General features: G+C 44.2%; 1 protein-coding gene across 1 annotated transcript in view; it reads right to left on the reverse strand.

The window, feature by feature from the left end:
• Positions 1–651: 651 nt before the first annotated feature.
• The window catches only part of DHX40 (DEAH-box helicase 40), a 418,899-nt gene continuing 396,970 nt past the window's right edge, over positions 652–22,580 (reverse strand). The window contains exon 19 of the mRNA XM_078679838.1: positions 652–735. Coding sequence (XP_078535964.1) covers positions 688–735 — 48 coding nt within the window. The 3' untranslated portion in view covers positions 652–687. The remainder of the gene's footprint in view (positions 736–22,580) is intronic.

Genomic DNA, 22,580 nt, shown 5'->3' on the forward strand with positions numbered 1-22,580 from the left:
AATGGGAGAGATGTATTGGGTAGAAAGCACTGATTGCCCTCAAAGAATGAGCTCCATTGGGTCGTTCATTTCTATCGAATATCAAATCTTGATGCACACAACAATCCTCCCGTTGTAGAGGTGTGAACGGCAATAGCATTAAAATTGTCAACACCAGTTTTAAAAGCTGTTGAGGCAACACAAACGGAGAAGATTGGAAGAGAACATTAATAACTTTATGTGACATGCACTGGTTCGAAAGGTACAAAAAGACCAACAATGCCATAGATTAAACTTTAATCATGCCCAGAGCAAAGCCTCGCAAGGTAAGGGATAATGAAAACTTGCATATATGAGGATCTGCCTGCCCAGACATACACCATGTCACACATTACAAGCAATAACCAGAGTAGATTGAGTTAGTTGAAGAATGTCATGCCGTGAGGTTGACGTCTGGGACCTCAGAGCCAAGATCAAAGTCACTCAAAGATCCCTGATCAAATTCCAAGCATGAAGGCAGAGAGTGGTGTGGAGGTACGGGTGCCTTACAAATCCCGATTGTAGTGACATGAGATCCTCCCTGAGCAGTAGTGTAATCAGAAGGCAGACAATGAGTGCCAGCAATTCTAGTACCAGCCTCTCTTCGGCCAATCTGGTGCAACGATCTTCAAGTACCTATGATCGGTGGTGGTTCCCCTTCGGGGCGTTTCATCCTTTGTGCGGTGCCCATTTCTGGTTGCTTTTGTTGTAGCAGGCCTTGGTAAAAACGAAATACATTTTGTAAACGCAATTAAGACCAATTTGCATTTGTTAATTAGTCAATATTTCCTCTTGTATGAAACATTGGGGGGTTGTTCATGTAATCGTTTTAATGGCCAGCAATTGATAACATTTTAGCTGTTGCACCAGATTATTGCCTTAAAAAAAATTGAGCATACCTTAAAGGGGCTTTTAGTCTGCGCTCTTCATGCATTGGTCTGTTAAATTGTCATAGAATTTCTGCTTCCGCCCATCTGCTGCTTTGGCTCTCTACAATTTGATTGACTATGCAAAGCCTGTGCTCATTGTTCACATCCGTCTAAAAATATATCATATGTCTTCTGTTTCAGAACTGAAACAAAGTGTGATTTTATATTTAATTAATTTTTGTAAGAACATTTTAAATACCAGTTGTTTATTTTGCATGCGTTTTGGGTGCACATTTATATGGTGGTACCTATTCTGTCTCCTTTTTAATTAGAATTAATTTTATTAGATTTTATCAAAGTTTCAACAAAAACAGGGGTAACGCCCCAAATGTCCCATCTCATCCCTGAATGCACATCCCTTCCATCCCCCAAGATCCACCCATCGAAATTATTCAGATCACTGCGTTAATGCACAGAAGGTAATTAAACAATCGGATATTAAGCTTGTTGTTATTAATTATATTTCTGATTCAAGTGCCCTTTTTGTTGCACAGTATGAGGCAGTAGGGATTCTTCTAGAATTTCAAGTGCTTGCAGTCATCTCGGGTACTGTATTTCTTCAAATGTTCATGGAAAAGCATTGCAGGAGCCTCCCCCTTGTTTCCTAAACCCCTGTTCCCTCTCTGTGCGGTTTCCTTTTTTTTCCATTGCCAGGATCCACCAGACCCTATCCAACCAAGCCACCTCCCCCGGGACTCCCACTGTGCTCCATAGCGCTGCCAATAACAAATAAGGGATCATTTTGCTTTTCCTGCCAAACTTGGGCAGCTTTCTTCTGAGTGGCATCCCAGTAAGACAAATGTGTTAATTGGGATCTTGTAACTTCTTAGAACGTCTCAAGGACAAATTGCCAAAAAGGCCATAATTTCAGCCAGGACCATAGGACATTGGTCAGTATGCCCGTTTCGCCACACTGCCACGAGCATTGGGCTCCTTGGGCTCAGCCCAAGGCCATCTGACTGATGAGGGTAAAGTACCATCTGTTTTTTGAAGAGGGTTTCTTTGCCACCAACATGGTTAGCTGTGGTTCCCTTGATAATTATATGGTTCTCCTTGTCATCATCTATTGTAATACTGTGTTATTGCTCCCGTACATCCTGTAAAGAGAGCCTTTCCTTCGTACTTATTGATTCAGTAGTCTATAGAGCTTAGAAATCACTCCCTTCTTCCCATTATGATATAAGAGGCATTTCTCAAACAGGGTGAGGGCATTAACGGCCTCCTTCTTTATATATGGCTGTAAAACAAAATGTTTCACTTGAAAATATCTGAAGTGGTCAATGTCCGAAAGGCCATATCCATCCTTAAGTTGCTTGAATGGTTTAATTTGTCTTTCCTCAAACATGTTTCTTACTATTCTGCAACTGTTTTCCCACCAATGATGAAAAACCTTCCTATCTTGTCCCAGGAAAAAAACTATGCTGCTCCACAGGTGCCCGAATGGGAATGGGAAGTAGGTAGCCCTTTCTCCAATAATATTGGATCCCACGCTACAAGGATAGAAGAAGAGGCCATGGAGGCATATAAGGCCGCTGATCTGGTGGGCTTAGGGGTCCATGAGACCTCGTAGAGGTAACCCGACCTAAAAGTATGATCAATTGTGCACCAACGATTGTCCGTATCCTTTTTGATCCAGGTGAGGAAAAAGCAGAGGTAGGCAGCATAAAAGTAGTTCAGGAAGTTGGTCACCTTTATGCCTCCCTGTTTGATGCTCAACATACTTTGCTGACAGCTAAGCCTTTCATATTGTAATAAGAAGGACATGCACCTAAGCTGGCGATCCTCTGTATAATCTTTTAGAGTATGAAAAGAAGAGTCAGAAAAAGATAAATAATATTTGGGAGAATTTGAGGGGCTGCTACCCACCCAAGCCAGGTCCTTTTGCACTGAGACTTTTAAGCCTGGTAAATTAGTCTTCTTGATGGCTACTATGATTATCTTTAACTGAAGTCATAAGTAACGGATTGTTGTTTACACTCAAATGAATTGTAATATATAATCCTGCTTAATGATAAAATCGGGTTTTAGGGTTCAATCCTGAAAATGCCACTTTTAAAAAGGAGGAATTTTCTCGTCCCGATCATCTATGCCTTCTGGCAGTGTTCTCTGTTGCGATTTGTGTATTCCTGCCAGAGAGTGACACAAAGGGGGTTTGGGTGTGGATAAGATGGGCCATTCTGACAGCACCTGGATCCCTCCTGGGAGCCAAGCAACACTCTACAAATCCACCTTACATGAATGAGGACAGGCTGAACCCAGCCCTACTTACACTTTAAAGGGCTTTGCCTCCTGCACACAAAAATGGATCTAACACCAGGCCTGCCCTCCCCTTTGTCACCCCCCCAACAGTTTGAAGCCTTGACAGGGCAAGGTGAAGAACTTTCCAGAATCATAATATGTGGGAGTAGGATGGGAGTCCCCCAACACACAGGCAACCAGGAAGTATAAATATTGGACCACCAGAGCCACTCATCAGAACACTCCGGGACTTGTGGAAGTTACAGAATGAATGTTAAGCTGCCAGAATACCCAACTTCTTGAAGGATTGCCTTGCTGTCTAAGAAGGAATTGTGGACCTGCATGTCTTCATCCCAGGCCATTCATAGTGACTCTAAAGTTCAGCTGGCTGACCCTGTGAGCTACAAGGACAGAACAAGCTTTGCAGGCCTCCCACTAAATTCCCAGCTGATCTGCTGCAATTGAACCTGCCTCAGCCCTGCTGGCACAGCTGCAGTGAGCCCCTGATCCCCAAGAGGTGCCTCTATAGATCCTGGACCCTTGGCTGGCATCAGAGTGTAACAAAATATACACTACAGGATCTAAGGGAGAATCCCCAATAAGAGAGCGTATCACTCCAGATCAATATAGTATCTCACAAACTATACATTCTTTATAAAAAAATGTGTCAAGTAAGCAGCTACTAAATGACAATCGCCTTCCAAAAGTGACAGAGAAAATAAGGGGAATGGAAGAAAGACCTCATATTTTAGGACGAGAACCCTCACTCACTCAAGGGTGACATACTTCATCATAGGGCTCCCTCCTCACACCAGGGCCAGCTTTTGGGACTCTCCTGGATACCTTCGGCCTGTCTCCTTTTTAAAGTTGGTGTCATAAAATGTGAAAGTGACATTGCAACCCTATAGCTACCTGTGATTTTAGGGATTGGTTAGGTTGTGATTTAGACTCGTCTCCTTCACATATAATAAGATGCATGGTGTACTTAAAAGACTTCTTATTTAAGACCAGATCTGTTACCTTTGAAGTAGATTTTGAGTGCCAAGTCATACTCCCTAATAATTTGCTGGCTTGCCCACCTCTTGTTTTCTCAGAGGTCATCAACACCATGCAACACATCCCTCATTTATCTTCAGTTCGCGAACCAGACAGGTTGTTGTCCAATGTTTACATTAGTTTTTAATTTTGCAATCATTATTCTTTTTATGAAATCTTCAATAAGTCATTAAGATCTCTTTCAGTTTCACCAACCACTGTTTCCCACCTTATGAACAAGCAGCCGTGTGTGCAGGTAGGAAAGAGATTACTTCTGCCACTCTTCATGTTTGACAATATGTACATTGTACCACAGTACCAGTTAGAATTATTTACTGCTGCAAGAAACAGGGGCATTCGTTCCAGTTTTTAAATATTTCAACAATACAGCTTCAGAACTACTACGCCAAGTTCTTTATGACATTTTCTGTCAAATGCACCACTCTGGGAGAACCCTTTGAGTCCCCCTTATGGTAGCAGAGCTCCCTTGCTTCATTAAATTCACAAAAACATTTACGCCATACCACTTTTAAAATCACTAGCCGCCACTGCCCGTGATCCCTCTTCACCTTCCTGTACTGCACTTGGAAGTTGTACCATATTTGGAGTGCATCTCCTAAGACTGCAAAGAGGAAAATGCTGAGAACACAACATATTCCTTGATATGGCAAATCGGTCCACACATCATATACGAACACAATAACCGCCATACTCCTACAAATCACCATTTAGCAATGCTCTACACTGTCATGAACGTAGTCATGCAATTATAAACATTCTTTTAAAAACATAATTTTTTAAAATATATTTCAACATGGACGAGATAGCCATCACCATATATACATACACAGCCACAATTATATGCTAACAAACCATCATACAACCACTCACTCACCATGATAAATTCAAACACCTACCGTTATATACTCACACCCATACCAGTGCATGTGAAAACAACAACCACCACCCGACATTCAACAATGCTCTGCACAGTCACTTCAAGAACTTACTGCCACCATTATTCAATGTCTGACAGATTTATAAAAAATTAGAGCATTGTTCACAAAGGTATTTTCAGTCAGAAATACAGGTTTACTGCAGAAAATAACTTGTTACGCATGCCAGGATCCCAAAAGGATTGATGCCCGGAGTAAATGCTTTTACTACTGCAGATGTATTTATGGTAGTCAGGGGCTCTTGTCAGGAGGCAGCTTGCACCAGCCCATTTCTCCTGTTAGCGCTACCTGAAACAGAACCAACTATTAACCATTAAAGTGGGGAGAGGGTGTGGCGTAATGGCCAGAGCTGCCGACTTCAGAGCTGGGGAACCTGGTTGAGTCTCGGCATTGGCTCAGTATCCTGTGATTCTGGGCAAATCACGTACTTTCCCCGTGCCTAACAAAAATGAATGTGTGCTTAACTGATGCCCATGAAAAACAAAAGTGTTGATGATTAGGTGCTGGTGCTGAGCACCGGAAATCATCGGCTCAAATTAAGCCTTAAATAGTAGTAAATCCCATGCAAAGACAGTATTAGAAGGCATGGTTTGCCTTGTAAGTTTGTGAAGATCTATAAAAACACGTTTGTGGGCAGTCACAATCTTCAATCCAACTTCTTCCCACCCTGGAAATGGTTGGAAAAATATTCCAGCCAAAAGTTACAGTAATTACCATGGAAGGTAAGGAAGGGGAACAGATCAACCCGGTATTTGCAGGGATATACTGAAAAGGAGTTCTCCACGAGGAAAAATGCTCTGCATTTACACAGCCGGGTCCATGTGCGTAATTTTATGTTATTACTCGCAGAAGGAACAGGAGCCTAAGGAATGTGAAACATGACTTCCCAGGGATGTATGACGTTACATCGCGAACTTTTACAACGCACACCGTTACAACGCAATTTTTACAACGCAGATAGATTTACAACTAATGCTTTTACAACGCATGACATTACATAGCAGATGCTATTACAACGCATGCCATTACAACGTAAGTATAGGTAAGTATATTATTTAAAAAAAATGTAATTTATTAAAATTTAATTAATTTAATAAATTAAATTATTTTTTAATAATTAATTTTTAAATATATATACTTTAAAAAATAGTTTATTTTAAAAAGAACAATTATTATTAAAGAACTAATATTAAAAAATAATAAAATTATTAAAATTAATTATTTAAAATTATTTATTTAAAAACTGAACCCTAAAAATACCCATCACCCTGAACCCTTAAAATACCCATGTACCCCATAACCCATACCTAGCCCTGAAACCTAAAAGTACCCCTGTACCCCAAAACCCATACCTAGCCCTGAAACCTAAAAATACCCCTGTACCCCAAAACCCATACCTAGCCCTGAAACCTAAAAATACCCCTGTACCCCAAAACCCATACCTAGCCCTGAAACCTAAAAATACCCCTGTACCCCAAAACCCAAACCTAGCCCTGAAACCTAAAAATACCCCTGTACCCCAAAACCCAAACCTAGCCCTGAAACCTAAAAATACCCCTGTACCCCAAAACCCAAACCTAGCCCTGAAACCTAAAAATACCCCTGTACCCCAAAACCCAAACCTAGCCCTGAAACCTAAAAATACCCCTGTACCCCAAAACCCAAACCTAGCCCTGAAACCTAAAAATACCCCTGTACCCCACAACCCCAACCTAACCCTGAAACCTAAAAATACCCCTGTACCCCAAAACCCATACCTAACCCTGAAACCTAAAAATACCCCTGTACCCCAAAACCCATACCTAGCCCTGAAACCTAAAAATACCCCTGTACCCCAAAACCCAAACCTAGCCCTGAAACCTAAAAATACCCCTGTACCCCAAAACCCATACCTAGCCCTGAAACCTAAAAATATCCCTGTACCCCAAAACTCATACCTAGCCCTGAAACCTAAAAATACCCCTGTACCCCAAAACCCAAACCTAGCCCTGAAACCTAAAAATATCCCTGTACCCCATAACCCAAAACTAAATATATACTATTACTTAAATTAATTTATTTAATTTACATTTAAAAAAATGATTAAAAAAAATAACATACTTACCAATACTTACGTTGTAATGGCATGCGTTGTAATAGCATCTGCTATGTAATGTCATGCGTTGTAAAGTCATGCGTTGTAACGGATCCTGCGTTGTAATGGTGTGCGTTGTAACGGTGTGCGTTGTAATAGTTGCGTTGTAAGGGTTGTTTCCCCTTCCCAGAAAGAAGCCTGCACTTGGCTCAGACTTCTGGGAAGGTTTGTGGAGTGAAAGTAAAAGCACCTACCGGTGGAGATGTAAATCTCAGCATGCACTTTTTAGTTATTTATGTGAATGAAGAGGTTAGTCTTCAAAACATCTCATTCCACCCTTACATAAGTAATAACAGATGTGGGATTTAAGGTTTGGTATAAGAGAAAAAGGCTGGCGCTAAAGCTCCTAACAACAATACCCTTTGAAGTTACTCAATTTAAAAACATTCCAAAAATTGCGAAAGCTCAAAGCATTCAAAAGTGAATGTCCACATCAAAAAGATTTCACAGACCCAGGTCTTGCGCCTCTTCTTCGCTTATTAAAAATTTCAATATTTGTGATTCATTTTATATCAAGTGTTCATCAGGGCTTCTAAAAATATGCATATACGCCTACATTAATATAAATATTGTTAGATATATTTTTCAATAATGCATCCTATTCTATGATTCAGTGTTCGGTCGTGGGACGGTTGCGAGCTGCCTGATGGTAGATGAAAGCCCTGATACAGGAGGTCCCTGAAAAACACTTATTGCCGCAGTTTCTTCCACCCACTCGCTGACCGTCTCCAGGATGGCCCCTGTGAAGAGAATCTTCTGCAACAGCATCAGGTGGAACTTCGCTTCGCTAACGTAAAACAAAGGGATTACAGAAGGGTTACACTCAGGAAAGCTCATGGAAGTCTAACATGATGAATACAAAAATAGCTAGCAGGCATTAAAATATTCTAAGTGCAAATGACCATGTCAGAGCTTCACCCTCTGATCAGCTAGAGCATGCAATGCTAAATTCAGAGCAGCATTGCATATCAATTCAAAAAGCGGAGGAAAGGACCAGTGATGAAACGGAAACTACAGACATACACTAACAAGCAGGTGCCAAGCTCGTCTCTTGTGAAGGATGCGAGAAGACCTTGAAGAGGGATGTAACAAGCTAGGGTAAACAGTGTGACTTCAATAAATCTGCAGGTCACGCTTTGTTGTGCAACGCTTATTAGACCAGTTAGACTAAAAGTGTATGGAACCACAGGGATGAACAAAATGGCAGCACATTTAACATGTGTGAAAAAAATTATAAAGTTTTAGTGTGCTTTAAACAGGTACAAAAAAACACAATCCTCAATACAAACAGCTAGGTGTATGAAAAAGAACATCATACCTGTTGTCTGGAGGTGGTCCATGATTAATTGCCTTCAGAAGCCAATCTTCAAGGAACACACACACATGTATCCCAGACTTGTAAGTAAACGTGAGCTGCAACTACTGCCTTCACCTGAATAAACACCCAAAGTGCACAGATGAGGACAAAGGTAGAACAGCAAATTAGGAATGCTCCACCATGAACCGAAGGTAGCACCTATGGGATAGCAGAACAGGAACGTTAAATTAAGCATTCCGCATATCCAATGACGCATCAGACCCCCTGGATTGCAGGAGGAAAGGACTTCAGCTAATGTAAACACCAAAAATGTGTTCTTACGCAAGGCGGCATTCAGAAGGTGAAGAGCTAAGATTGGCTTGAGCTCTACATCTTTTTGGGGCATAAAGAATTGTAGAAGTTACATCCCTCCCTCTTCTCAGCCTCCGACACCATCTCTGTGGCATCTTTGGCAAAAAGTGATTGAATTTGATGCACGCGTTAGGACGTAAACACGTATATATGCGGAAGAGAGCAGCGCATAAAAAAAACAGACGCGGGAGGAAGGCGAGAGGAAGACGCGGCTTTGGTAAGCGTTCTTCAAGCATTTTAAGGTTTTTACGCTTTTAAGAACTAATGGCAACTATAGAATCGATCGATTGTTATCACATAAAGGCAGCCATCAACGTAGTGAACTATTAGAGAAGTATAGTTTCCTAATGGCCTTTAACAGCATGGAACATGAAAACCTTAGTTTTAATTTGATATAGGTAACACTTATACGCCCATCACTTAGTCCGGAAGCGATCTAAGCCAGATTAATAGCACAAGTTTAACATGCTTCACAGCGTTATAAAGCATATAATATGCGCTTAGAAGGGGGAGGCAAACTTTATGCGGTTTGACACAAATATTTGAACCACCATTGTTACTTTCACAGATTTAACCCCTGATGAAGGCGAAACCTCGCCGAAATGCATTGGGTCAGCAAAAGAAATCATTCATTTGTATGTTTTCTGAAAGCAACTGAATATTGAAACAAATTAATTCGACAAAGGATGTGAATACAACATCGTGATCATAGGAATAAATTATTATAAGCAACTACCAAACAAAGAAGCTAGGTATCTTCATTTTTGGGAATCTAGCTGGAAACACAGCACATATCCTAGTGCCCGGGGAGACAGACCAAAAGTTTTGGCACTGCAACTGGTTTTGTTCTTGGGGGATTTGTCACAGCAACACCCACCACCGAAATCCGTAACCCTGGGTCTTTATTTTGCTACTGCCATATTAAACCATCCCACATCTCATACTCATCTGTAGCATTTCCCACTTCCCTGCCGGTGAGGAGTTCTGATCCACTCCTGACCAAAGCAGAGTCCCGTCCAAGAGTGAACTCCAGTCCAGTGTTTCTCTCTCTTCCTGTCAATCCCCAGATCATTATTGAAAGTCGGTAGTCCCCAGTGTTCATTTACACAGTTGCTCAGGGGTGACAAAAGGATTCAACCGGTTCAAGCACGAGCAACCTGTAGAAGGTCAACACCATCTATGTAATCCTCAAATTCTATCCGTGAAGAAGACCTTTCTACTGAATATAATTTAGAGAGAACATCTTAGTCTGTCGCCTTGTCTGAGGCCCACTAATATACAATTTCTTTATCCAGTCACATGCTTCAATTGATTTAGGGGCAGATTTATGAGATTTTAGTGCAGGGCAGCGCAACAAGACTTGCTGTGCTACTTGTGTCAAATGGAGGGCAGGATTGTGTATCTATGGCATACTGCGCATTCCTGTCCCTTCCGCCTACACTGGTGCAGTTTTGGCAGCCTATCGCCAACACAGGCACCCTTGCACCATGGTACAAGGGATTCCCTGTTGCATGCAAGATTGGTTTTCTGCAGGAAGGGGCACCTTCCTGCACAAAAACAATCCTGGGAGGCCATATCCTCTTTTTATCTGTGCTGCAGAATGCATAGAAAGAGGAAACAATGAGGAGAAATATTAATATTTCTCCTCGTTGCGCCTCCCCTGAGAGGCATATGGCTTTGGCCCATTCCCAGGTTTACAAGGTCTTGTAAATCTGGTGATGTCAAAATCCATGGGTGTTGCATGGAAACACCCACTGTAGCCCCATGGCACGCCTCCCAAGCGCAAAGTAAGGCAAGGCAGCGATTTTCACTGCCTTGCCTCACTCTATATTTATGAGGCCATTCAAAGCAATGCAAAGTAGCTTTGGGTGGCTTCATAAATAAATATGATTCAGTGGTTTGTGCCACCGTTGAATGGCTGCCCAAGGGCCTCGTAAATATGGGCCTTAGTCTGCAGAGCTGACAGAAGCACAAAAATCAGAAGTCACAAACTCTAATTTTATCTAGAGTGATAACTCCTGGTGGAATTCTGCCACTTTTGATTTCGAATGACCTTTAATTTCTGGGGCAGGAAATATTAGGTCTACAAACTCTAGACCTAATAATATCTCTTTTCCTAAATCCATAAAGCTGAGAAAGTCACTTGATACTTCTCCCTGCAGATTCCTCACCCGTACAATACAGAATACAGAGCAATACCCTGCCTTGGAGAAAGGTTGATAGATGTAGAACCACTCTGGCAAACTATTCATCTCTATGCACTTCAGAATCCAGGCAGTAGTGCCTGGCAAAAGTGTGCAGGGGCGTCCATGTCGCTACCTTGCAGATGTCTGCAATGGAAACGTCTCTGGCAAGGGCAAAAGTTGGGATTTGATCCAGGTGGAATGGGCCCGAAGTCTTTCCGGAGGGTCTTGGCCAAAGCATTTCAGGTCCTGATGCATAGGACCATCCATCTTGAGAGGGTCTTATTGGGCACTGCTTTTCCCATACCACTGCAGTAACTTATGAAGAGCTTGTCATCTAGATGTATGTCCTTGTTGGGGTCCAGATAGTAGTTGACTGCTTTTCTAGAATCCTACTGATGCAACTGCTCATCCTCCTTAATGAAATGGGGTGGGAGATAGAAGGTCGGTAGGATGATGGACTGAACTAGGTGAAAGGGAGTCATCACTTTTGGCAGGAACTCAGCCCTGGTTCACAAAACCAATTTATCGGGATAAAAGGCGGCAAAGAGAGCACGGCAGCTAGGAGCTTGAAACTCGATCACTGGTCTAGTTTGGGGATAGCCACCAATAATGCTGTTTTGAGCTTAAACATCCTTAGGGGGCAACTATGAAGGGGCTCAAACACAGTCCCCATAAGAAAGTCAAAGCTAAATTCAGGTCCTACTGGGGCACAACAAATAGGTTTGGAGGATTTAGGGACAGTTGTATGTAGGTAACTGTTTGCGATTACCAAATAGTGAATTACACATTTTGCAATTCCCAGTGGTTCACAAATAGACCTACCTCATGAATATTAATGAGGTAGTTCTCGGTTTGCGACCCATGAGCAATCACAAAAATCAGAGGAATGATACCTTCAGGGGTCAGCAGACCACCATGTCTGATTCCTTTTCAATGAAGATTTTTTTTTTAATGCAGCAGGTTTCCTTAAGGGAAAACAGGTGCGTTTCAAAGTTTTTACAAACATTCACAAAGGGGAAGGGGGTCCCTTGGCGCCTCTTCCCATTTGCAAATGGGTTACCACCAACTTAAAGTTGGTGGTAAATTGCAAATGTTTTGCAACTGCATTTTGAATGCAAAACATTCATACATGCCATTGCTATTCATTATTAGGATTGGACTCCCTAAACATGCCCCTTCCTAATATTGAATCGCAAACCCAAATTGCGATTCGATAACAGGTTACCTAATTGAATTGGGCTTTTTGTACATTAAAAAATTCCCTTTTGCGTTACCCAACGCCCTATTCTGTGAAACTTTGGACATCTGTCCCAAAGACTTGTCAACCCCTGCAAAAAACTAATGATATTGGGGGACTTGAAAAGGGACAGCTGATCAAGCAGACAGAGGAATGCAGACAAGGCAGCTAAATACCCCTTGACAGTGCCTATCGCACAACCCCGTTTCGCAAGAGAAAGCACTATCGCCAAGCATTTTGGTGAAGACCTAGGAGATTGAGAAAGAGGACCACTGCCCTGTGGCAAGAAGGTGCGACCTGAATGGTAGATGCAGTGAAGGACACTGGAGAAGCGCAGAAGGTCAGCATTCCACACTCTAACTGGCTAATCCAAGACATTAAGCAGTGGTGGCTACGGTGGAGGAGCGTCGCCCCACTGCTTTTAAGCAGTGCATAGTGACAGTCATGCACACTTTCCCCGTTCTTCATGCAGGCTGCATTACAGCTTGCATGGAGAACATGCCCAGGCCCCCATTACCTGGTTGAGCATTGAACCAGAATGCTCAAAATCAATCACAATGCTACATTGCACTGTTGTGATTGGTCAGCGGAGCCCGAGTGCTTACCAATCACAATGCTGCCTTGCAGCGTTGTGTTTAGTCAGTGGAGGCTGCTGTGCTTCCTGTTTCTCGAGTACCACGCAGAGAGCAGGAGCAGAGAAGCAGGACCCGACGGAACGGTACGTCTTTTTATTTAATTTTTTAAATTATATTCACCCGCACGACATCGCAACCCACTCGCGCACACCATGCTGGCCGCCTCAAGCAATAAGAATGACTTGGGCCAGGTCTTGCTAATCTTCCTCAGAACCCGAGGAATCAAGGCTATGGGGAGAAAAGTGTAGTGCGCCTGAAAGATCCAGCTCAACTGAAATGTGTCCTCCAAGGGTCCTCTCAAAGGAGACTGGAGGGTGATGACTGCTGGTACTGAGCATTTTCGAGGAGGCAAACAAGTTCACTTGAGGAGTGCCCCATGGGCGAAAATGACCTTGACTACTTCTGGTAGAAGTTACTCATAGCTGGCAAGATAACATTGGCTCAGGATGTTGCCTCGAACATTCAGAGACGTAATTAGGTGATTGGCAGTGCGCCAGATCCCTTGGCAGTGTGCCCAAACCCACAGACCTGACTCCTCCAGGTAAAAGCGGGTACATCCTACTTCCCCTTGTTTATTGGAAGGACCAACTTCGAATGGAGGGGAGGAAGACCTTGGATGGCAGCTGATTCACCCTCTGTTCCAACAGGTTCATGTAAAGGATCTTTTCTTCCAGAGGCCTCCAACCTTCAGATCACCTAGAAGGGCTCCCGACCGTAGGGTGAAGGTATCCGTCACTACCATAGACATGGCAAGAGGGGGTGTAAAGGCCATCTCGAGGCTCAGGTTCACCTCTTTACCCCACAAAAACACTTCCACCGCAGTGCTGGGGGAAATCACAAAGGAGTCCGACAGGTCTGCTCTATACTGTAGCCACTTCCTCCAGAGGTACCACTGCAGCCGTGCCTTGATGGAATGATGTAACCATTTTTTGGAAAACGCTGATCTTTTACAGTGGAGGAAAGGTGGGGTGAAGAGTGGTGTTCAGTACTAACCCTATAAACTTGAGTAATTGGGAGGGCCGCAAGCGAGATTTGGGTTTGTCAAAAAGCACAGGCTCAACAGCAGGGATGGTGTCAACTGCAGATAGCGCAACACCACCTCCGCCGAACCAGTTTTGATCAGTCATAATCCAGATATGGGAATATTGGGATTCCCAATCTCCTGAGACGGGCCATTACCAATGCCATCAACTTCATGAACACCCAAGGTGCTGATCTCAAGCCAAAGGGTACTATCATACATTGATAACGTGCAGAACCCAACACAAATCGCAAGTACTTCTGATGTGACCGCAGGATAGGGATGTAGAAGTATGCATCCTGCAGGTGAAGGTGCACCATCCTGTCTCAACATTCCAACGGTAAGATTATCTGAGATAGGGTCAGTTTCTTGAACTTTTCCTTTTTGAGGAAGGAGTTCTGTCCCTAAAGATACAGGATGGGAAGCAGATCGCCGTACTTCTTGGGCACCAAAAAAATCACACGTGGCCCTTCTCCTGCTCTGGCAATAACTCCACTGCTCCTTTCAAAGGGAGAACTTCACCTCCTATTACAGTATGGCAAGGTGGTGGGAGGGGGACAAGAGGACGGGTTGGTATAGGACATGGTCCCTGAAGGAAGGAAACGGTATAACCCCTCTCCACAATGTGGAGGACCCACTAGTCTGAAGTAATGAGCTCTCGGGCCAGGAGAAAGGAAGACACCTGCCCTCCCAAGTGGGTTTGGGGTAGCAAACAAGGTTTGCATTCCTGGTGGTGTGGGGGGGAGATTTGAGAGTGGATCCACAGCCCTTTCCTCTGGATCTACCTCTGTACTGTCTGACCAATGGAGTGCACTATTGCTGGATATGTGGCTGGTATTGCTGCTGGTGACGAAGGAAGATCCTCTCGAGAAGCCCTTAAAGAGTTAAAACTGGCCAAAGTCTCTAGAGGGAGGAGGCAGTTCGAAATCAAGGAAGCGAGACACAGCTTTACTGGTCTTAAAAGGCTTTAAAACCAAATCAGCCTTGTCCCCAAAAACACAGAGGAGCTTCATTCGCCTGCAGCCGCTCCCAGGCTATCACTGGCTGCACTTCATTTAATAGACAGTTCTTAGATATGCATCACAAGTGGAGACAAGTACACCAGCTTATCACCATGCACAGTCACTGCAGAAAAAGCAAACGGTGGCAAAGGAGTTCTATACATTTGCCCACTTCCCTGGAAGATTAGGTGCCATTGATTGCAGTCATGTGGCACTTAAGCCACTTCGCCGCAGGAAACACCTTTTCCATTTTTGATTCATGTAAATTGTTGTTTGCATTTGTATTCTGTTCTTATATTCTAACAGTAGTATACTTTCACTGTATTCTGCACATTTCCGCAACCTGCACCCATTCCCACTTTTCTCTCCTTCTATGCACCGACTGCTACCTCATATATCATATACTCCTACTATATTCTGCACTATTCTGCACAGTTCTGCATCCTGCATCCATTCTCACTCTTCTCTCCTGTAATGCACCGACTGCTACCTCATGTATTTCTGGTTGCTCACTAGTGTCACTTCTGCCCCCTAGGGTCACTTTTGATCCATGTAACTTGTTGTTTCGCATCTGTATCTTGTCCTAGTATTATACTTCTATCTGAAGTATTATACTTCACTTGTGTACTTTGTAACTTACTCTATGTATTTGCTCTACTGCACACTCTCATATTTTGTTTATGCTGGTTGATCACTAGTGCCACTTTTGTACTTTGTAACTTACTGTATGTATTTGTTTTTCTGCACACTCTTATATTTGGGTTATGCTGGTTGATCACTAGTACCACTTCTGTACTTTGTAACTTACTGTATGTATTTGTTTTTCTACACATGCGTACCACTATAGTGCATTCTCCCATACCCACCTAAACCACCATTCTAACATGGATCCTATAGGCAATCACACATATAAAATCAACTACCCACCGACACTCACCAAAAAAGCTGCTAAACGCTTTAAACACAACTTCCTTAGGTCACACCCTGAAACCCCCTATGCTGACACCTACTTCTCACCGGTCAATGGATCCCTGAACACCGATATCATCTTCCACACCACACGCAGAGCTCAATGGAGAAAAGCGTTCCTCACCTTACTCACCGTCTCCTCCACCAGAAAATCCGCTCACAGCCTAACTCTCTCCATCACACCATCACATCTCTTTCCAGGCAGAGCCACTATCACTATTTACAATAACGGGATTGTCCTATTTCAATCCACGGACAAGAACCTGGAACTACTAGACAACTTGATCCCCACTTTCAAAGAGCACCTCTCCAATTCGCGGACCAACACTCATATCTCCTCCAGTCCCACCAACCATGACCTCACAGCTCCCACCACCCACAACCCTTCCAACCTATTTCAGCGCCAGTTAGCTACTACATACTCAATCAGGGACACACCTACCACCCCTGACCTCTCATCTCCCACCCACAACCCCTCTATCCCAGTTCAGCACCAGGCAGTTGCCACACACGCCTCAAACACAGACACAGATCGCTCCCTCTCATACACTACTCACACCCCCACCCCTTCTACCAACCCTCGGACCTCCACACAAACCATCAACACACCTACAGCTGTCATTAACACTCCTCTCACTCCTGACAGCTCAGCTCCCACCCACAACACACCTAACCCAGTTCTGCACCAGAACGACCTACACATCGACACATCCCTCCCTTTACCCCCCCCATTCTCAGTCCCCATTACCCTCTAACTAACTACGCAGAACACACCTCCTCTCTTAATTTAACTCCCCCTCCCCACAACAGGGCCATCTCCAATCCCATTTCCCTTCCTACTCTCAGCCCCCATTACCCTTCCTGCACCCCCACCACTACTATCAGTCTCCCAGCCTACACCCTGATCCCCCCGCCTACCATCAATGCCCTCAATCATATCACCAACCTCCTCCCTACCTCATCCACACCCCTCCCGCCCAAAACCTCTCTCTTCCCTAACACCGTCCCGTACACCAACACAACGCAGCCCTGCTCGAACACAAGCCTACCAGAACTCTCCCACCTGCACGCGAACTCCCTGGTCAGTCATTCACCTTTGACTGCCACCCCCACCTCCACCACCTACCCCACGATGGACAACATCATGGCCACCCTCACTCAGATCAAAGAAGACATACACATCATCAAAGAACTACTCTCCACAAGCCCCCTACACTCCTCACCCACCTCCTCCTCCCCTCCCAACTTTTCCCCTACCCCTCCGGCTGACTCCCTCACGCAACACGCCCCACACCGGGCGTCAATCCCTGCTCCTATTCGCAGCAACCGCCCTCGTCCCCCTCGTCGCCCCTGCAACTCCTCACACACCTACACCTCCCCGCCCAACTTGTCCCCCCCCCCATCCGACTAACTCTCTCACTCAACTCTCTCCACACCGGACCTCAATCCCAGCTCGCAATCGCAACAACCGCCCTCGTCGCACCCACAACCCTACATCTGACCTCGACACACTCACCCTTCTCCGCTCCTATGACCCAGCCCCCCAAAATCACACACTCATCTCACACCTCACCATTCCCGCGATACACTCAAATCCCCTTAGACCCCCCACACTAAACAGCAGATTCTCCATCCCCAATAACCTTAGAAAGGTCCCTCTCTCTCTAGAACCCTCTACCACCCTCAACACACCCCGTCTCAAATGCACTCTCCTCAACTGCAGATGGGCCTCGAAACATGCCGCCGCCATTGCTGATCTCCTCTTATCGCTGGACCTTGACCTAATCATCCTGACTGAAACCTGGCTAACTGAATCTTCGTCACCTATAATGGACATACTGGTTCCTCCCAACTACCACATTATCAGGCTCGACAGATCAGGCAAAATAGGTGGTGGAATCGCATGCATCTACAGGAACAACCTCTCTGTTCGGAAAGTCAATTCCACCTCCCTACCATCCCCAACATCCTGGGAATACATCTGCCTCGACATTATTAGTGAGGGCAAACCGATATGCTCTCTTCACAGCATTTACCACCCACCCAGGGACAACCTCACCTTTTCCCAACAAATCATGGATATGATCTCAACCAATGCCGGACGGCAGCTCACCCAAATATACCTTGGTGACTTCAACCTCCACTGGAACGATCGCAATGACGCGGTGGTAAATAGTCTTAAAAATTTCCTCGATGCCCTTAACCTCACCCAGATATGCAACAGCCCGACCCACGAGAAAGGATCTATCCTCGACCTGATCATCTCCAAAGAGGACTCTATCCAACTCGAGTCCATCCAACCCTGTGACTGGTCAGATCCTCATATTGTCACATTCTACATCAATGAAAAAGTTAAAGTTAACCCGGCTCAACCCGCCAAGCCCAAAGTCTGGAAAAGAGACATGAAAAAACTCAACCCAGGCTCTTTGCCCCCTAACAGTCGCAGTCTCCCACTCCCACCGACAGGCGCTACGGACGTTCAAACCCTGACTGACCACTATCTCAACGCTATGACCTCAATAATTAATGAGGCCGCACCTATGCAGCTAAAAAGAGTCTCTACTAAAATCTCCAATCCATGGTACGACGGGAGTCTCAATGAGGATAGACGAGACATGCGAATGGCAGAACGCACCTGGAGATCAGCTCCCTTTGCACTGCACCTAAAAGCTCTGAAGAAAAAGAGAAACGCCTACTTCAGGAAAATAAAACGCTCAAAATCAGATTTCTTCAGCCTTCAGCTCGACCAAGCAAAAAACCGCCCGAGAAAACTGTTTGAGCTAATCAGATCACAATCCAAGGATCAACCCCAACCACTCAACACTGGGCGTGAAGCACCCTCCTGTGAAGACTTCGCTGCTTTTTTCATCCAAAAAACTGACAACATAAAGAGCGATCTCCTCATTGACGCAAGCCTCTACTCCAAACCTCAGTGCTTAGCACCCATTGAACCAAAAAACAATGCCACATGGTCAACCTTTACCCCTTTGCTTCTCCCTCTCTGGACTAAAATTATCAACAGCTCTCTCCAACAAGGAAGCATACCTGACTCTCTCAAAGTTGGACAAGTCACACCTCTCCTAAAGAAACCTACAGCCGACCCCTCTGATCTCATGGGTTTATCTGGAACTGTTCTCAAGTGGATCACTTCCTTTCTTCACAACAGGTCTCAGAAATTCAAGAGCAACAACCTGATGTCCTCGCCAATACCTGTAACGCTAGGCGTCCCCCAAGGATCCTCTCTATCCCCAACTCTGTTCAACCTAGTTATGGAACCTCTGACCACCTTGCTACAAGCATCCAATGTACACTTTCACATGTACGCCGATGACACCCAACTTTATCTCAAATTACAATCCCCCAAAGACATCCTGCTCCTGAACTCAACGATCAGAGACACCCAATCCTAGCTTGCCGATAATCATCTCAAACTCCATGCCCTGAAAACAGAGTTCCTTCTGATCTCACCCCCAGCGAAGATCTCCACCACTCAAATTTGGCTTAAACACCTAACCGCACTCAATGTCCAACCCACCATCGTGGACTCAGCAAAATCTTTAGGCATAACACTAGACACCAATCTCAACATGCAGCAACATATCAGCAAGGCAACAAAGGGAGCGAACTTCCAAATCAATACGCTGAGGAAACTTAAACCCTTCCTCCCAGCCAAAGACTTCCAAAACGCAGTACAAGCACTAGTCCTCCCTCGTATAGAATACGGCAGCATCGCCCTCTGCGGACTCCCCCTAACTACAACCGCACCCCTAAGAGCTTCTCTAAACGCCGCAGCGAGACTCATCACTGGGTCAAAAAAGCACTCCCATATTACCCCTGACTTGAAATCCCTGAACTGGCTGCCTTTTGAAGCCAGAATACACCTGAAAATCGCCTGCATGACACACAAGGCGGTACACCTAAACTCACCCGGATACCTCGCTCAGAAGTTGACAATCTCTGGCGGAGCTAGAAACACTAGAGGCACAAACAATCTTCTGCTGAAACCTCGAAGATTCCGGAAGGAAAAAACATATAAGCGCTCCTTCTCAGGAATGGCGCCTAGGATCTGGAACTCACTCCCTCCCGAAACCAGGCTTATCTCTTCCACTACACTCTTTAAAAATGAAGTAAACGCTATCCTCATGGCTAAATACACCTGAACTATTATCTCGAACTCTGTTAATACTCTGTACCGATCTGTACCACATGTTTGACCCCTTTGCTTATTTGTATTAGCTGTCTTATTACTCACATGATTGGCTTTGCAGCCACCTATTTGTACTGTTTTTTTATTGTACTTTTACTGTATTGTACTTTTACTGTATTTTTATTGTACACCTATTTGTACTATTGGTTTATCTGTCTGACTATGCTCCCTCATGTACCCCCTCTATGTAAAGCGCTCTGATATCTGCAAAGATCTTGTCCGCGCTATATAAAACTTTCAAAATAAATAAAATAAATAAATAAAATAAACATTGCTAGAGTTTGATCAACGTGCAAGCTGTCTGCAAAGATAATAGTTGCTTCACTGATGTGCACATTGCCTTTTCTGGAAGCATACATGACATGTCTTGCACTAATCATTACTTGTGGTTATTTGCTGGGAATTTCCTGGGAAAACCTATGTGGTTCATAGGTAAGTTATAACAAATCACACTGGGTCTGCATGTGCATCTGGGGGATGGCATCTCAAACATCCCCAATCATTACTGATTACACACAATAGACACACATTACCCAAAAAGTCACTCCATATGTGGATACATGATATATTATATTTAGAATAGAACCACATATAAAGAAATATCACATTCGTTTTTGCAGTTGAAGCCAATATGCTCTCCCTCCCAATCTCTTCACACCCTTCCAACATTCAACGACACAGCCTCAACAAAGGCACAATAGGCTACATCCACCTACACATGCCATCGTTGAATGTATTTTTGGTATCCTTAAGTCACACTTCATATGTCTTGAATGTACGAGGGTGCTGCACAACCCAGAAGAAGAAGTTACTTACCGTTGGTAATGATCTTTCTGGTAGAGACTTTCTAACCACAGATTCCTCACCTTCAAATATTCCCCAGGCATCAAACTAGATTCGGAAAACTTAAACGCAATACCCTTGCGTACTGCAAGGTGGCGCCTACAGCTTTGACCCGACATCGCCCATGCCAATTATGACGTGCAAAGGCCTATATAGGCTCCTCCCATGTGGCCTGACATCAGCTGCATTCTTCACACTTTTGCAGATGCAGAGCCAAAATCATACTGGCCATGACCAATGTGTAGATTCCTTGATTGGAATATTTTTAGGTGAAAGGGTCCAGTTAAAAAAATGGAGAGGACGGGGGGGTTAGTGAGGACCCTGCAGTGAGATAGCTCAAAGAGCATTACCAAAGTTAAGTAACTTTTTCTTCTGATAGAGACTTTTCAGAGGTGGTGGGTCTGTGAACTGGCTAAAACCAAAAAGCCCTAGAGGACCGAACAGGCAAAATGCCAGACCGGACTGTCCGATTAGTAATGTTTTGTGAACGTATGGCGGGATGTCCATGTAGCTGCCTGACAAATATCTATTATCACACTATTTGGAGCAATTGTCCCCATCCATGGTACCACTCCACAATACCAGACTCACAAAAGGTAACAGGATGGTCGATCTACTGAAATAACAAAATGAGTTGAAAGTGTAAGGGAGTGGACAAATTCATTTGTTAAGACGAGAACCCTCACTCACCCTCAGGTGACATGCTTCATCATTGGGTTCCCTCTTGCACACTGCGACCGCAAGGTACATAGTGTGGGCTACAACTCTCCCTCAGGAGAGAAGGGTGAGGTGTTTTAAGTCATCCAATGCAGGTAGGAATGAGGGGCAGAGTGCAAACAATATAAATTCAAAAAATGAATTAAAACTATCTCCTGAAAAGACAAAGATCACTTTAATTAGTGTCCCCAGTGGATAGAACCAAAATCAGTGAAGTGAAATAGGGATATGGATGCTATCCAGGAGATAGTTTTAATTCACTTTTTTAATTTGCACTCTGCCCCTCACTTCTACCTATATTGGATGATCTAAAACACCTCACGCTCCTCTCCTGAGGGAGAGTTGTAGCCCGCACTGTGTACCGGAGAAATACCTATGAAAGGCACGCTGTGTGCCAACAAAGTAGCTTCCGTAGGCACAGAAAGAAAAGAACCAGTGTCAGCATGTATGGGTGGTGCCTATATAGGCCCATGCACATCACATCCAACAGGAATGACGTCTACACTGAGTAATAGGTGCCAAATTCTGAGGCCTGAGAAATTAGCTAAGGTGAGGACTCTGCAGTTAGAAGTCTCTAGCAGAAGTTGTGCGCAATACAGTAATAATCTGTTGAACATGGTACCACATAGACATGCAATAGGGTTTACATAGGCATACCCATGATCTATTTGCACATTTAGGTGCCCAGGGTGGGGTACAGAACAGATGTCCGGGTTTGCAGGTGTGTGATGGACAATGGTCGTCTATTATATAATCTACATATACCATCCTGAGACAACACTGTT

This window comes from Lissotriton helveticus, chromosome 3_1 (assembly GCF_964261635.1).
Source record: "Lissotriton helveticus chromosome 3_1, aLisHel1.1, whole genome shotgun sequence".
Taxonomy (NCBI): Eukaryota; Metazoa; Chordata; class Amphibia; order Caudata; family Salamandridae; genus Lissotriton; species Lissotriton helveticus.